The 15,915-nt window shown below is 34.9% G+C and overlaps 3 protein-coding genes across 3 annotated transcripts; 2 read left to right on the top strand and 1 right to left on the bottom strand.

The window, feature by feature from the left end:
• Nucleotides 1–2,962, bottom strand: LOC143630101 (actin). The gene is made up of 4 exons (XM_077099194.1): nt 2,616–2,962; nt 2,103–2,496; nt 409–1,022; nt 1–312 (listed from the first exon to the last, which is right to left on the bottom strand). Exons 1-4 carry the CDS (start codon nt 2,673–2,675, stop codon nt 247–249), a joined length of 1,134 nt encoding a protein of 377 aa, XP_076955309.1. The 5' UTR covers nt 2,676–2,962; the 3' UTR covers nt 1–246.
• Nucleotides 2,963–3,920: 958 nt separating this feature from the next.
• Nucleotides 3,921–5,491, top strand: LOC143630121 (uncharacterized). Its single transcript, XM_077099208.1, has 3 exons — nt 3,921–4,071; nt 4,729–4,974; nt 5,136–5,491. Exons 1-3 carry the CDS (start codon nt 3,921–3,923, stop codon nt 5,489–5,491), a joined length of 753 nt encoding a protein of 250 aa, XP_076955323.1.
• A 109-nt stretch (nt 5,492–5,600) lies between these two features.
• LOC143630120 (alpha carbonic anhydrase 7-like) lies at nt 5,601–14,183 on the top strand. The gene is made up of 6 exons (XM_077099207.1): nt 5,601–5,772; nt 12,949–13,157; nt 13,266–13,372; nt 13,491–13,563; nt 13,644–13,856; nt 14,046–14,183. The coding sequence occupies exons 1-6, from the start codon at nt 5,601–5,603 to the stop codon at nt 14,181–14,183; spliced, it is 912 nt and encodes a 303-aa protein (XP_076955322.1).
• Nucleotides 14,184–15,915: the final 1,732 nt, after the last annotated feature.

Here is a 15,915-nt window from a genome sequence, read left to right as displayed (position 1 = left end):
ACTACTACAAGTAATTCATTCAAAGAAACAAATCCCTTACAGAGTTGGTACATTATTGAAACAAAAAACACAACAATAACATTGATTGACACATTTTAGCTTTCCAAAAACTAGTTAACTATTCCAAAGATTTGTAAAATTATTCTAGAAATCAACACTCAAGCTCATTCAACATGAATGAAGATAACCAGAAACCAAACTCTCCTGAATAGCACACACTCATCTTTTCCACTTCTTTTCCGACATTTAAAAACATTTCCTGTGCACAATCGACGGTCCAGATTCATCATACTCCGCCTTTGCAATCCACATCTACAACAATCCCATTAAAAACAAGTTAAAAAAACCATTAGATTGCATTTAAATTATCTAACTAACCACAAAACAAGAAAACGAATAAAAACCTACCTGCTGGAAAGTACTAAGCGATGCCAAAATCGACCCTCCAATCCAGACACTATACTTCCTTTCCGGTGGAGCCACGACCTTAATCTTCATGCTGCTCGGGGCTAAAGCGGTAATTTCCTTACTCATTCTATCAGCAATACCTGGGAACATAGTAGTCCCGCCACTAAGCACAATGTTACCATACAAATCCTTCCTAATATCCACGTCACACTTCATGATAGAATTATAAGTCGTCTCATGAATGCCCGCAGCTTCCATCCCAATCATAGACGGTTGGAACAGAACCTCGGGACATCTGAACCGTTCAGCACCGATTGTGATCACCTGCCCGTCGGGCAACTCATAGCTTTTTTCAACAGAAGAACTAGTTTTAGAGGTTTCTAGCTCCTGTTCATAGTCAAGTGCAATATAAGCCAGTTTTTCCTTCATATCTCTCACGATTTCCCGTTCAGCACTTGTTGTGAACGAGTAACCTCTTTCGGTGAGAATTTTCATTAATGCATCGGTTAAGTCACGGCCTGCAAGGTCCAAACGCAATATGGCGTGCGGGAGTGCGTATCCTTCATAAATGGGCACAGTGTGACTCACACCATCTCCAGAGTCCAGCACAATACCTACAAAATACACAAAATCAGCAAAAAATGGTTTTGGCTAGTTTTTTTTATTTGGCCCATTTGAAATGAAACGAAACTGGTATCTACCCTTTTATACATAAACGGGCCGAACTGACACTTCTAGTATTTGGTTAACAATACCTACATAGTACACAAAAGTCAGCCAAAAAATAAATTTGGCTAATTTTTTTTGTTTGACCTATTTGAAATAAAACAAAACCAGGATCGACCCAATTATAAGCAAACTAGTCAAATTTACAAATGACAATCCCAGATTTTGTTAAAAATACAGAAAGGTCAGCCAAAAAACGGTTTTGGCTAATCTTACTATTTGGCCCGTTTGAAACTAAAAAAATTGGATTGACCCATTTACTTATAAACGGGTCGATCCTGGTTTGGTTAACAGTACCTACAAAATACACAAAAGCCAGCCAAAAATGCAAAAAAATAAATTTTGGCAAAATTTGCTTATTTGACCCGTTGAAATAAAAAAAAAAGAGGATCGACCCGCTTATAATTTAATGGGCCGAACTGACGCCTCTAGATTTCTGGGTAAACAATACCTACAAAATTCACAAAAGTCGGCCAAAAATTATTTTATTTCACCTCTAGTGTTTTGGTTAACAATGCCTACAAAACGCACAATAGTCCACCAAATAAATGATTTTGCCTTTTTTTTTGAGCCGTCTGAAATAGAACTAAACCAAGATCGGCCCATTTATAAATGAACGGGCCGAACTGACACCTCTAGTTTTTTGGTTAACAGGGAAATGAGGGACTAAAACGGGTCAACTAGGCTTCATTTCTGGCATATGCATATTTCTGGCCCAGTGTTTTTTACCTGTTTATAATTAAACAAAACCAGGATCGACCCGTTTATAAGTAAACGGGTCAAACTGACACCTCTAGATTTTTGTTAAAAAACACCTACAAAATACACAAGAGGCAGCCAAAAATGATTTTGGTTGAAAAATATAATTTGACCCTTTGAAATACAACGAAACCAGGATCGACCCGTTTATAACTAAACCTGTCGAACCAACACCTCTGGTTTTTTTAATAAGTAGATGAGAAACTAACCAGTCGTACGACCACTAGCATACAGCGAAAGCACAGCCTGAATTGCAACATACATAGCAGGAGCATTAAACGTCTCAAACATAATCTGAGTCATTTTCTCACGATTAGCTTTTGGGTTAAGTGGTGCTTCGGTTAAAAGAACCGGATGTTCTTCAGGAGCCACACGAAGCTCGTTATAAAACGTATGATGCCAAATCTTTTCCATATCGTCCCAGTTATTCACGATACCGTGCTCAATCGGGTATTTCAACGTAAGGATACCTCTTTTGGATTGCGCCTCGTCCCCAACGTATGCATCTTTCTGGCCCATACCCACCATGACTCCGGTGTGACGGGGGCGGCCCACAATGCTAGGGAACACGGCTCTCGGGGCATCATCCCCAGCAAATCCAGCCTTCAAATAATAATAACAAATGACAAGATTATTTTACCTTTTACATAAAACATAATAATAAAAGAATGAGCAAAAGGTGACAAGATTAAGATTTTATTTATATTTTTTATATATTTTACCTTAACCATTCCAGTTCCATTATCACAAACAAGGGGTTGAATATCTTCTCCATCGGCCATTGTTTAATTCTTGAAGAGAAATGACAACAACAATATTAAACGAAAGAAAGGATGCGGGCTGGTTTTAAAAACAGGTGTAGTTTGATGGAATGAAAATCGGGCGACGTGGACGAAAATCCGTTGGTTGAAGAGAATGTAAATTGTTATTGTTATTTATAGGTTGAAATTAAATAGGTGGTATGTATATGTCGAATTCTACGCTAACACATCCTGTGGTTTCTCTTCATTTTTGGAGCAACATATATGATATATATGTCATCAAATTAAAAGATTCTTTATTTTATTTCCAATTTGGTGTCGGTTGCATGAAACTTATAATAGTGGCGTCAGATAATTAAACATGCATGGATGCCAGCAAAACCTTGATGAGATGCATTGATGGGACATGAAGAACACAAGGGTGACCCATAGCAACTTTTTCAAGCAGTGGAGAAATAGATTGCACACGGAGTGATTGTAATGAAGTTCAAGAAGATAAGATGATTGCTCACTCAACATGTATCAACGACAATATTAGCAACTTCACAATATTCATCATCAGCACTGACGTATGAAAGACCGGGATATTGAGTTATCATCCAACAACACACGATGCCAAGATGTGGATCGGTGAGAATCTAGCTAGACAACCACACCCCTTAGTGTTTGAATAGCCTATGAGACAAGAAGTGAATGACATGTATAGTTTTTGTAGGTGCTATGATAATCGTTTGAGCGGGGTTTTCAATTCTACTTATATGATGTAGTTGATTATGCGTTTACTTTTCAAAAAACACAAAGACGTTACTGCATTATTGAGTTTTTTATTTAAGGGACTGTAAAAGAAAAGATAAGAAAATTTTTCTTTCACTAAAAAAAAATTGGCCTAAGGCAACCTTTATTTAACAAAAAAAACTGCATTAGGTAAAGTTGCGTTAGATCTAGTGCAACCTTTTTGTTAGATAACGCAACTGTTTCTTTCAAAGGCAACACTTTTAAAGGGTTGCATTTGAAATAACCAGTTGCATTATCTAACAAAAAGTTTGCATTAGATTGCCTAACGCTTGTTTGAGAGTTTTGCCAAAATTTCTGTCCGATCATAGACCTCTAATATTTATAATTAAGGATTCGAATTACGGGCCTCGTCCGTTTCAGGTTTTTAACTCTTGGATGGATCGAGAGGGGTTTAAAGAAGTTGTTCGGCTGGGGTGTGGGCGTTGGAGTTGGGAAGGCCCAGCGGATGTGGACCTAACAAACAAATTTAAGATGTTAAGATCGGAAATAAAAAAATGGTGGGACAAGACGAAAGAGACCGAACGTGATAATGAAAGAATTTGGCAAACGAAATTAGAAAAGCTTGAAGTGGAAGCGGAATTGAGCGAGTTATCTGAGGAAGAAGATTGGATCAGGGTGGAATGTATGAAGGAATTATCGGATATGGCGAACAATAAAGTCAAAGATTTAAAACAACGATCTAGAATTCGTTGGGCCTTGCATGGAGATGACAATTCGGCCTTCTTTCATGGGTTTATAAATAATAGGAAGCGTAAAAATACGATGCATGGATTGACGATTGATGGGTCTTGGTGTGATAAGCCTAAATTGGTAAAAAAAAGAGATTTTTAGGTTCTTCCGAGAAAGATTCAAAGAGAAGGAGAAATTAAGACCGGGGCTGAATTGTAAAAATATTAAAAGGCTTTCGGATGTGGATGCCAAGTTTTTGGTCGGCATGTTTTTGAAAGAAGAAATTAAAACAACAGTATTTGAGTGCTGTGGTGATCGTGCCCCGGGGCCGGACGGGCTGAACTTTTCTTTTATTAAGAAATTTTGGGAGTTCTTTGAATCTGACTTCGAGAAGGTGTTGGTAGAATTCCATTTGACCAGGAAATTTAATATAGGAGTCAGCTCGTCCTTCATTACTTTGATTCCCAAATCCGTTAACCCGGTAAGTTTAAATGATTACAGGCCTATAAATTTAGTGGGTATAATAAATAAAGTAGTCTCGAAAGTTTTGGTCAATCGGCTAAAAAAGGTGCTGGGACGGTCATTTCCGACTCCCAATCGGCATTTTTAGGTGGTAAGGTGATTCTTGATGGTCTTTTGATTGCGAATGAGCTTTTCGCCTGGGCTAATAAAGCTAAATATCAAGCTTTCCTTTTGAAAATTGACTTCGAGAAAGCCTACGACAATGTTAACTGGAGCTTCCTTGTGTCGGGTTTCCCTTCGGTATGGTGCGAATGGATTTTTGGGATTCTTTCTTCAGCTAGATCCTCTGTGCTCGTAAATGGGTCTCCTACGTTCGAGTTTCAATGCTTCAAAGGTATGCGACAAGGCGATCCTTTATCTCCTTTTTTATTTTTGGTGGTTCTGTCAAATATGGTTAGTTCCGCTGAAGAAACAAGTATTATAAAGGGGTTCAAAACTCCTAGTCAGGGTCCAATTGTGTCCCATCTCTTATATGCCGACGATGCAATTTTATAGGAGAATGGACTAAAAGGAATGTGGAAAATGTGAATAGATTATTAAGATGGTTTCATTTGTGTTCGGGCTTAAAGATTAATTTCAATAAATCCAGCCTGTTTGGGTGCAACGTTAATGCAACTGAGATTGATGAGATGGCAAGTGTGTTTGGGTGTAAACCGGGGAAATTGCCATTCTCTCATCTAGGTATTCCGGTCGAAGCTAACATGAATAAGATTAATAATTGGAATGGAATAATGGATTATTTTGAAAAACGATTGGCGATTTGGAGAGCCCACATTTTATCTATCGCTGGTAGGGTTGTTCTTATTAAAGCGGTGCTGGAAAGTTTACCGGTATATTATGTCATTGTTTAAAGTTCCGAGCAAAGGGGCAGCGAGTTTTGAAAGGATTATGAAGAGCTTCTTGTAGGGAGGGACAAGTGAGTCCCGGAAGACTCATTGGGTGGCTTGGGAGAGGGTCACCATGCCGAAAAATAAGGGTGGACTAGGGATCTCGAGAATAAAAGATGTTAATAACGCTTTGCTTTCAAACTGGGGTTGGAGATACAAAACGGAGGAGTCTGGGCTGTGGAAAAGGGTAGTTGACTCTATTCATAACCATCCGAAGGATTGGGAGGTGGTTCCGGTTAAAAAAGGTATTTCGGGTGTTTGGGCTAACCTGGCTAAAACTATAAATAAGCTCAAGTGGGAAAGTGACAAATTGGTCGATTTAATAAAAGGGTCAGTTGGTGATGGTAGGAAGTTGAGTTTTTGGTTGGATAACTGGGTGGGTACTAACAGTCTTAAGGAATATTGCCCTTCTCTTTTTAAATTGGAAAAATATAAAAGATGCAAAGTCAATTAAAGGTTTTGGAGAACAGAAGGTGAGTTTGGGTGGACTTGGTGCTGGAAAAGAAGACCAAATGCAGGTGTTGAATTAGAAGAATGGGAAAAGTGCATCCAACTTATGAATGCAACAGTTTGGGTTAATGGGCCAGATCGGTGGGAATGGTTAGCGGAAAAAGATGGCGTGTTCTCTGTTAGCTCGGTTAAAAGGTTAAACATGAGAAATAAAAATGATGGAAATAACTATATAATGAAGTGGAGTAAATGGGTTCCGAACAAGTGCAATATCCACGCGTGGAGAGCGGAAATGGATAGAATTCCAACCCGAAGAGCCCTCATTTGAAGGAATATCCGGGTGAATGATATTGTGTGCCCTTTATGTGATTCGGGTGAGGAGTCAGCGGAACATTTATTGAACGGGTGTAGAGCCGTTTCGGTGGTGTGGGACCATATAAGTCGCTGGTGCAAGGTTCCGCCTATTTTTGGTTTCTCGGTAAGAGATCTTTTAGAGCTTCATACGAACATCAACCTTGAAGCAAATAAAAAAGAGGTGTTCCATGGAATTATCATAATCACTTGTTGGAGACTTTGGAAGGCGAGAAACGAAAAAGTGTTTGAAGGAAAGGAGATTAATTTGAAAGAGATCATGGGGGATATTAAGGCAAAGGGCTTCCTTTGGTATAAGTATAGGTGTAAGCAAAGAGCTTTAGATTGGTTGAGTTGGTGTAATTTTGAATTCATGTAACTTCTTTTCTTTTTTCGGCTGTCCTCCGGGTTGTGGAGGCTTCCGGTGGGTGTTTTTGCCGGTGTTCGTGTTTATAAAAGTCAACCGTTCAAAAAAAAAAGGTTTAATGCAACTTCACCTAATGCAGCTTTTTTTGTGAAATAAAGGTTGCCTTAGACCAATTTTTTTATAGTGTTTTTTCATTCTTAAGTTTTTTCATTAAAAGAAAAGAAAGAGAATTGAAAGAAAACTTAGACTTTTTTTCTTTCAAAACTTTCCTGCCAAATATGGCATGATTGTGAAGGAAAGTTTATAACTCATTACAATATTAATAATTTATCTTATCTCAATTCTTTTTTTCATATTGCTATGAGGACATAATTGTAAGGTTACAATTTTTTCCCTATATTTTCATTCCGATCTAACTCAAGAATGTAATTAACACTTTCTTTTCTTTTCTTTTAATTTTAACTCGAGAATTTCTTTTAAGTATATGATTTCTTTTCATTTCTTCCCCAATCCAATCTTATCATTTCTTTTTCTTGTATTTTAAACCCGAGAATGCAGTGTAAGGGTCTTGCTTCAAATAAAACCAATTTGATTGAAACCGGTGGTTGGTGCTTTAGGTTGCTGTTGGTTTATCGCTTGAATAGGCTATGGCGACTCTATGTTATTTGGTGAGGCTACCAATGTTGCAACCATAATGAAGGTCTGTGCCTTGAGTAATGTAACATCCCACTTTTGATAATATTAAATAAAAGAAATTCTGTGTACTTACATGTGTGTTTATATTTAGCCAAGATTAAATAAATATATCAGAGTGTTGGCTTGGACCTTAAAAGATGGAATAAGAGATGGTGATGAGCCTTAGGTTCATGAGCTTAAGGGTATATAAACCCCCTAAACCTTTCTAAAACCCTAAACTCTCATTCTTATCCTTAGCCTCCATACACCCTCAAAAACACACACAAACACTCTCCTATCCTCGAACCTAGATCTGGAGGAATAGACCCGAGCTTGTGAGTGTTAAAGCATCGTGACGAGCAAACATACACCAAGAGTAGATCATGTTCGTGAAATTGATTCGTTTAAGGTACGTTCTATAACGAAAACTCGTTTGGCTCGTTTAGTACTCCTATATCTATATGTAAAAGGTAAAAACAAATCAAATGCAACGATTCTCGTTGAAATTCGTTGACGTTTGATAGGTTAATTGTTAACTTAAAGAACCGTAATATAGATCAATCAGCGCACCATTTAAAACATGATGTTTAGATGTTTGGACGATTGGGGTTTGAAGGCGAGGTGATTACGAGCAGATTGATGCCAATTTGGTGTTGTTTCATCGTGATTTGAGGCTTAATTGAAAATCTGGTGTCTGTTGACTGATATTGTTCTTGACGATTTTGACTTTGTCCATTGAGTCAACGAATGGATAATTCCAGATATCCATTCGTTATGATAAACAATGGCTGATCATTCGTTTGTGGTCATAGTGAATAAGATACATTCGCGTATCTTTATAACGAATGAACCTCTCATTCGTCTTGCAGAATTAACGAATGACATTCGTCATTCGTTATCCATACATTCGCCATGAGAAGACAACTAATGGAACCATTCGTTATAGATGCATTCGTGTGCTCTTGAAACGAATGAGTCTCTCATTCGTCTTATAGGAAACACGAATGGCCTTAGTTATTCGTTATGCACTCATTCGTCTCAGATCAAACCATTCGTTATAACGAATGGGGTAACGTATGAGGCTTAAGCAGAGACCCTTCGTTATAACAAATGGGATAGCGAATAGAATAATCATTTAAGAATTTTAATGAAATTTGTGTTAAGGACCTTTAATGAAAATAAAATTTTTCCAAGCTGACTTGGCAGCTCCTGAACCTGCAAAGGGCTGCCGCCCCTAGACCTCGCTGCCAGGGGCGCTGCCCCCGGACCCCCGTTCGTTGAGGGCTATATGAAACTAGAAATTCGATATGAGTAGCGATAGTTAATTGATACGTGTAGTAGGTATACAGTTAGCCGTGCCCGGTTAAAGAACGGAGTTACTATTAACTATGAGAGGAACCGAGTTCAGGTGAGTTTCTAGCCCCATTTTCTTGTTATGTTTTCGGGGCAGTGTACATATTCAATGTGAATAGTTAATACACTTACCTTAAGTGGTAAGTGTATGATATGTGAATGTGTATGAACGATATATGCAAGAGGTTAAGAGTACGTATAGTACGTATGAAAGTATATAATGAAATTTGTATGTAAACAAACATATGTATGGTTGTATGGAAAGAAGGACCAAACCCAAAGAATATCTGAGATAGAAGGGACCATACCCTGATAATATCTGAGATAGGACAGGAGGGACCGTGCCCTAATAATATCTGATATAGAAAAGAAATGGACCAAACCCTACTAATATATGAGATGATAAAGATAGTTATGTATGTAGTATGAAAGTGTGATGGTATGAAAGAATGTATGAATGAATGTATGAACGTACGAAAGAAAGGTAACATGTAAAGTATATAATATGTATCTTCGGATACGTATATGAAAGTAAGTGTATGAATGTATGTTGCCTGATTAACTAGAACTCGCTCAGCGTAGCTGACTTTTAGTATCCACGCAGGTGAGTAGGATGAGACAGCTGGCTTGAAGAGGGACACATGGCAGACGAATAAAGAAGCTGACATCTGAAGACTTAGCTAACAATGTTTGAACTAAAAGACATGTTTTGTATTGATTTAATTTAAGACTCATGTAATGAATGGTTGACATATATCTATTCCACGAAAAGGTTTAATTAACTATGCTATTTAAAACTGTGTTTTTGAGTAAATCAAACGTCCAAGTAGGGCACCAGGACCGGGGCCTTACAAGTAATTTAGGCCACATGCATATCGATTTGTTTCAATGTTTGGTTAGATGTTGCAATTGCGTTTTGAGTTGCACTTGCTTTTTTAGATGTTTACGGGTTTGTTTTGCTTTGTCACAAACCCGAAACAACATTCAAATTGACACCCCCGGGCGAGGGGGGGGATGCTAGGCTCAGATTACTAGTTTACTTTAAATTATATCAATGAATCTAGTTAAATATACTAAGTTAAATAATCAGTATTTTAGGTTTGTATTTTTTAATTTAATTTAAAGAGTTTTAAAATAAAAAAAATCCTTAAATTCATTCTCCATACACTAATTTGAATGATTTAAATTTCAAACAAAATACATTATGCTAAAAAACACCATCGACTTTATTACCTACTTTACTGCAAACCTGCAATTTAAATTTCAAACAAAATACATTCTAAAACAAACCATCAACTTTATCACCCACTTTACTACAAACCTATAAGTTTTACTGTACCATCATTTATTGATTGTTTTATTACAATTTACCTACCCTAATAAAGTAAAATAACTTTGTACACTTATCATCTTTTGGGTAATTCTCACAATCTCCCCCCCCCCCCCCACACCCCCTCACACCCATAAAAAAAACCTAAGATCTTAATTGACTATAATATATCAATAATTATTTACTCTCCTTTTACACTCTATTTATATTATATCTATACATTTTTATAAAAATAAATATTAACATATTATTTGACTATAAATTTCAAAATACTTTGTGAAATCCAAAAATCAACAACAAATCATGTTTCTCAAATATTGAAAATAAAAAATATAATTTCAAATGTTATCATTAACATATTATTGTAAAAGATTGTAAAGAAAAATAAGAATCGAATATGCTTTCATTTTACAAAGTAATTTTTTTAATTATTAATTATAAATATATGCTTAAAAGTTGATCCATTTTTTTAAAATCAATCAATTTATCTATTATTATTATTATTATTGTACACTGTCATATAAATTTATAAATTATAAATATATGCTTTAAATCTATCCATTATTTTTTTGGTTAATTTAGTAAACTATATATGTGTTAAAATGTAAGGATAGTGTACACGAATCACTTTCAGACATAGCAAAGTTTATCATATTTTATTTGTTAGTTTTATTATCAAGGATTGTTTCGGGTTTTTGTGAAACTTAAATTTGATTTTTATGGGTCAAAAGTTGGTAAATAGATTGTTTGGAACAAGTTAATTACATTTAGGTCAAAATTTGTTACAAGTCAAAAATGAGAAATTTGAGTATTTTTAACAGTTTGAAAATGCAAATAGATTAATCGTAAAATTTGTTACGGGTTCAAAGTGTTGACTTGAAAATGTCAAACGGATGAAAGTTAGATTTTAAACATGATTCGGGTTTCAAATTTATTTTCAAGGGCATCTTGGAAATAATCAAAAGGTTCGGGATTTGGAAAACTGAATAATTATCTCTCGACTATTAAAATATAAGAAAAGATTGCGAACACTTTTGACATGTCACCCCATGCATATCAATGCTTTAACTTTTATCAAATTTAAAATATTTATGTTAGTATTAACTATCCTCAAATGTTGATAACAACGTTGTATGAGAAGCATGTCATGCAAAACTATGCTCAAATGAAACAAAATATTCACAAAATTGAATGGGTTACAATGTTATTTTTTATGTTATCATTATGACAAAGTCAAGAAGCATCCTGAAACTTATCAAAATCTTTTTCATGGTGTAGTTTAGAAAAAACATAGTTCTTGAAGAACACCCGTTATTACAATTTAATGTTCTCATTTTATTCGATGGGTGGTAAATTGATAAATATATCAATAAAGGTAAAGCTCATTCTGTATTTAGGCTGAGTGGTCAGAACTACTATCGTATAAGAAGTCTTATTTCCGAAATTGATTCATAACTAAAATTCTTTCAATTATACATATATGACGCCAAGAATGAAATTTTCAATTGAAAGAAGCATTCTCGGGTACGTTTTACACGTGCATTTTTTCATTTAAAATAATCATTTTGTGATATAAACAAAATCAATTTATGTACATAAAGTATAATTACAAGTATAGTTGTAATATATTTTTTCATATACGCTATGTAATTATTTGCTTTACTTCTAATTTTATAATTTGAATTATCCTATGTGTGACACGGGCTCTAAAACTTATGACTTTATATATTATTCTTTCTTCTTTCTCTCTATACTCCTTTCCTCTATAACCATGCACTCTTAACGGGAACCGATATCATCAAAGATTATAACAAGTTCCATATCTAGTCGCATGCACAAGATTAATGATTATAACATGTTTATTTTTCTAAATGGGAATTAATCAACATACATTATCTTATCATATGTATAGGAGATCTTTTAACAAAACGTAGTGAAAATGTTTTAATTGCGTAGATACTAATGCCGTCTACAAATTACAATAATAAAAAGGGGAGATCTTCTTATTTGTTTTAACCAAAGTTGAATGCAATATTAATTTGGGGTTATTTTAGAACTCAACGAACTCCTAGCAATTAGGAGCACTTGACCTTTTCCTTGTGTCCAAGGACAGTGTCACTCAAAGAAACATCGGAGGCTTTTCTTTAATTAGATTGTAAAAATTACCAGAAATAGTAAAAAGAAGGTTGAATCCGAATTGGAAGGTATTGTTTAAGTAATTAGTACATATATATAAATATCCATTAATGCCTGCTTACAAGTTCATAATTCACAGACACAATCACTCGTTTTCGTTTATTTGCAACCCAAACAACCATGGCAAACCCTGATTTATCGTCTCTAGTTTTTACGTGTCTCATCATTTCATCACTTTCTTTGATCATGACATGCAACGCCCATGTATTCGGCTTTGGTACGCACTATATACATCTTGGTTATTTTGTGGCAAAGAAAAGTATATGTTCATGCGTACGTCTGTACACGGATTATGATATTTGGTATGCCAAAAGAAACGCAATATGAAAAAATAAGTTAAAAATTTGTTCAAAAGAATTAAAAATTGTTTCAAGAAAGGCAAAATGCTTTGCATCTTTTTGAACACACAAGAAACAATGCTCAAAAGGGTAACACTTTTGTTATATGTGTTTACAATCTCCATCAACATTAGTAATTACACAAACTAAGTAACACAAAGAGTCTATGGGTTTGTAAAAATATCTTTATTGCAAAGTTTTATATTGCAATCAAATGTTTAGAACATGATCTGGTCATTTCAATTAACCATTCAAATTTACATATTGTATCCGTTTACGTATCGCAAACCTACAAAACCACAAATTCAAGAGACTTCTTCTGTGTTATTAATCTTTTTCGAATTCAATGCAATGCGTGCAGGCGACCCTGAATTCAGCTACGAAGACATGTCGTCAGATGGACCGAAGAAATGGGGATCTCTTACTTCGAAATGGGCATCTTGCTCCAGCGGGAAATCACAGTCTCCTATTGATATCGACTCGAAAAATGCAAAAGAACAACCAAATGACTTGAAAAAGGATTACAAGGAAGCTGCTGCCACACTTTTCAATAAAGGCCATAATATTTTGGTATGCTCATGACTTCTACAGTTGTACCTAATAATAAGCACACACATTGCATGTTATAACAGACCTTATCATTAACTTATTATTGTTTTAAATTTTGTATTTTGTTAGGTTCAATGGCAAGGAGATGCAGGAGGAATAGAAGTGAATGGTTCAACATACAAGCTAGTTCAATGCCATTGGCATACTCCTTCTGAGCACACCCTTGATGGGAAGAGGTATGTGTTTAATTTCTAGCATCTTTATATGTACACATTCTTTTGATCAGAGTATCTAAACTCCCCCCCCTTCTCATGCTTTATATAGCTATGATGCGGAACTACATTTCGTGCATAGCAATGAGATGAAACAATTGGCGGTCATTGGCGTTCTTTACGAAGTTGGAGCGGCAGACCCCTTTATTGAACAGGTATTTACTTTTTCATATGAGAAGAAATCAATTAATTAACTTCTAATAGTGTCATGTATAAAGATGTATCGTGTATGCAGATGACTGCGAGCAAGTTCAAAGGGCTTGATTCGAAGGGAAGTGATTTGGGAAACGTAAGTGCAGCGGACGCAACTAGTAGCAAAAAGTATTTCAGATATGGTGGTTCACTTACAACTCCTCCATGCTCAGAGGTTGTCACTTGGACAGTTGCAGAAGATGTCAAAACTATTTCCGAGGATCAAATCGAATTGCTCAAAGGTGCTGTTGATCATGTAAGTCTTATTTTTCCCTTTATTTTTCAGATTTTCTGATCAATATATCTTGCCATCCATTATTGGATCATTATAGTGGAGTTATAGTTAGAGTTCAACTTTAAAAAATAGTATTAAAAATTTAAAATACAGTGACAATTTCATATTTCCCTATGTTTTTGCTCAACTCTTGTTTGGTTAACCTTCTAGGAATTTGAAAAGAATGCAAGGCCTGTTCAAGGACTTAACGGAAGAGCGGTTACGCAATTTGAAGACGAGTACGTTCTCATACTATTTATTAATTATATGAAGCTAGTAAACGTATTCACCTGGCTTGGTTTTGAATAAAATTTATATCAAATCAATCATAGGTAAAAATAAGAAGGATACGAAAGTATCTTTGGAACATTTTTTCTCATATAACGAAAACATAAAAACGTAACCTACCCAAATTTAACATGTTTAAAATTTAGTTTGTTAAAATCTATAGTTAAATAAAATACTAAATATAGCATTTTAAAGTCATTTAATTATAGCATTTTTTTTTTGTTTTAAAAGGATCGTTAGAACATGTTGGGACTCTTACATGATATTATATTTCTATGTTCATTGACAATACTAAGCGTCTGTTTACAATGGGTTTGCTTGCAGGACATCCGGAGCGGAATCATCATCAGCACTACAGCTATGGAGTGGAATAATCGTCTTAGTTCAAATTTATGTTTTATTTTTGTTTTAAGTGATAGCGTTTGCGCGATAATTAGGATTTGCCTTCCGGTCCATGCATGTTCGGTTTTGCGGTATGAAATTTTGGAATAAGAGAATAATAATTTAGTTATTTGGTAGCGTATTGTACTATTTTATAGGGGCAATTTCATATATACTTTTACAAATATTAAAAAAATCATATATACCCATGCAAAACTAAAAATATCATATATGTCCTTGCAAAGTTATTAATATATCATATATACCCATTTCATTAAGAAAATTTAAAAAATGACTATATTACTCTAGTTTGATTAGATGTGATAAAAAGTTTATAATACAGACCATTCAATGTGATAAATCTTTGAATGGTATGCAATTTTGAAGAAGTGACAAAAGACGATTTGGTTGTCGTAAAAGGTGATAAAAGTCGATTAAAATTAAAATAATAACATAGGGTATAAACACATTACGTAATGAGAAAGGGTAGGATGGCCCATTCGTTAAAAATGAGCATATATGAAAGTAAATTTTTTTGAAAAATAACGATAAAATGCTCATTTATTAAATTACTATTAATAAATAGGGTTATATATGATATTTTAATTGTTTTATAAGAGCATATATGATATTTTAGTTACTTTGTAAGGTCATATATGATATTTCAAGTCTTGATTGAGTATATATGATATTTATTTTGTTTGTAAGGGTATATATGAAATCAATCCTAATTTATATAAGCACAGAGAAACAATGAGCAACTAAAAAAAATGATAAGACACGCTATTATAAAAATAATCACCCTTCATATTATGTCGGTGATGAAGACACTTCAGAAAGAACTAATTTTTTTCACCCGCCGCGTTGCGACGAGTGTACATATATATAGCAGTCAAGTCTTTATCAATACAAAATATAGTGTAAATAGCGTGTACTCCCGAACGCTTTGCACATACGAAAAGAAATTGATCTGGTAGCGTACTCTCAGACGATTTGCACATACGAAAAGTCATTGATCTGGCAGCGTCCACATCCCTTTGACACCCCTTGATGCACGTTGTCTATTCCTTATGGTCACCAACAAACCCATAGTTCGTACATGTCAATTCAACCCATAAACAAGCCCGAAACACTTGAACTTGTTGTCCCATTTGTGGTACTATTTTGGCAGCCACCACCATTACTATCTTGTGTTGTTTTGGTAATTTTTTTTTGTGACCTGTTATACTCTTACACGGTTGTCAAACACTTTAAATCGTAAGGCATAATTTGGTCATGAAAAAAGTTGTAATCTCACTAAGATAGAGCTGGAAAAAAAATTGGCCTATTAAATTATAGAGCAAAGTGTCATTTTCGTCCTTGTGGTCTGGCA

The sequence above is a fragment of the Bidens hawaiensis genome, unplaced genomic scaffold, assembly GCF_021521415.1.
Source record: "Bidens hawaiensis isolate Kalapana, Puna unplaced genomic scaffold, B.hawaiensis_p1.1 tig00005567_1, whole genome shotgun sequence".
NCBI classification, from domain to species: domain Eukaryota; kingdom Viridiplantae; phylum Streptophyta; class Magnoliopsida; order Asterales; family Asteraceae; genus Bidens; species Bidens hawaiensis.
Note: the sequence above shows the minus strand (reverse complement) of the source record. Positions and strands in the feature narration are given on the sequence as shown.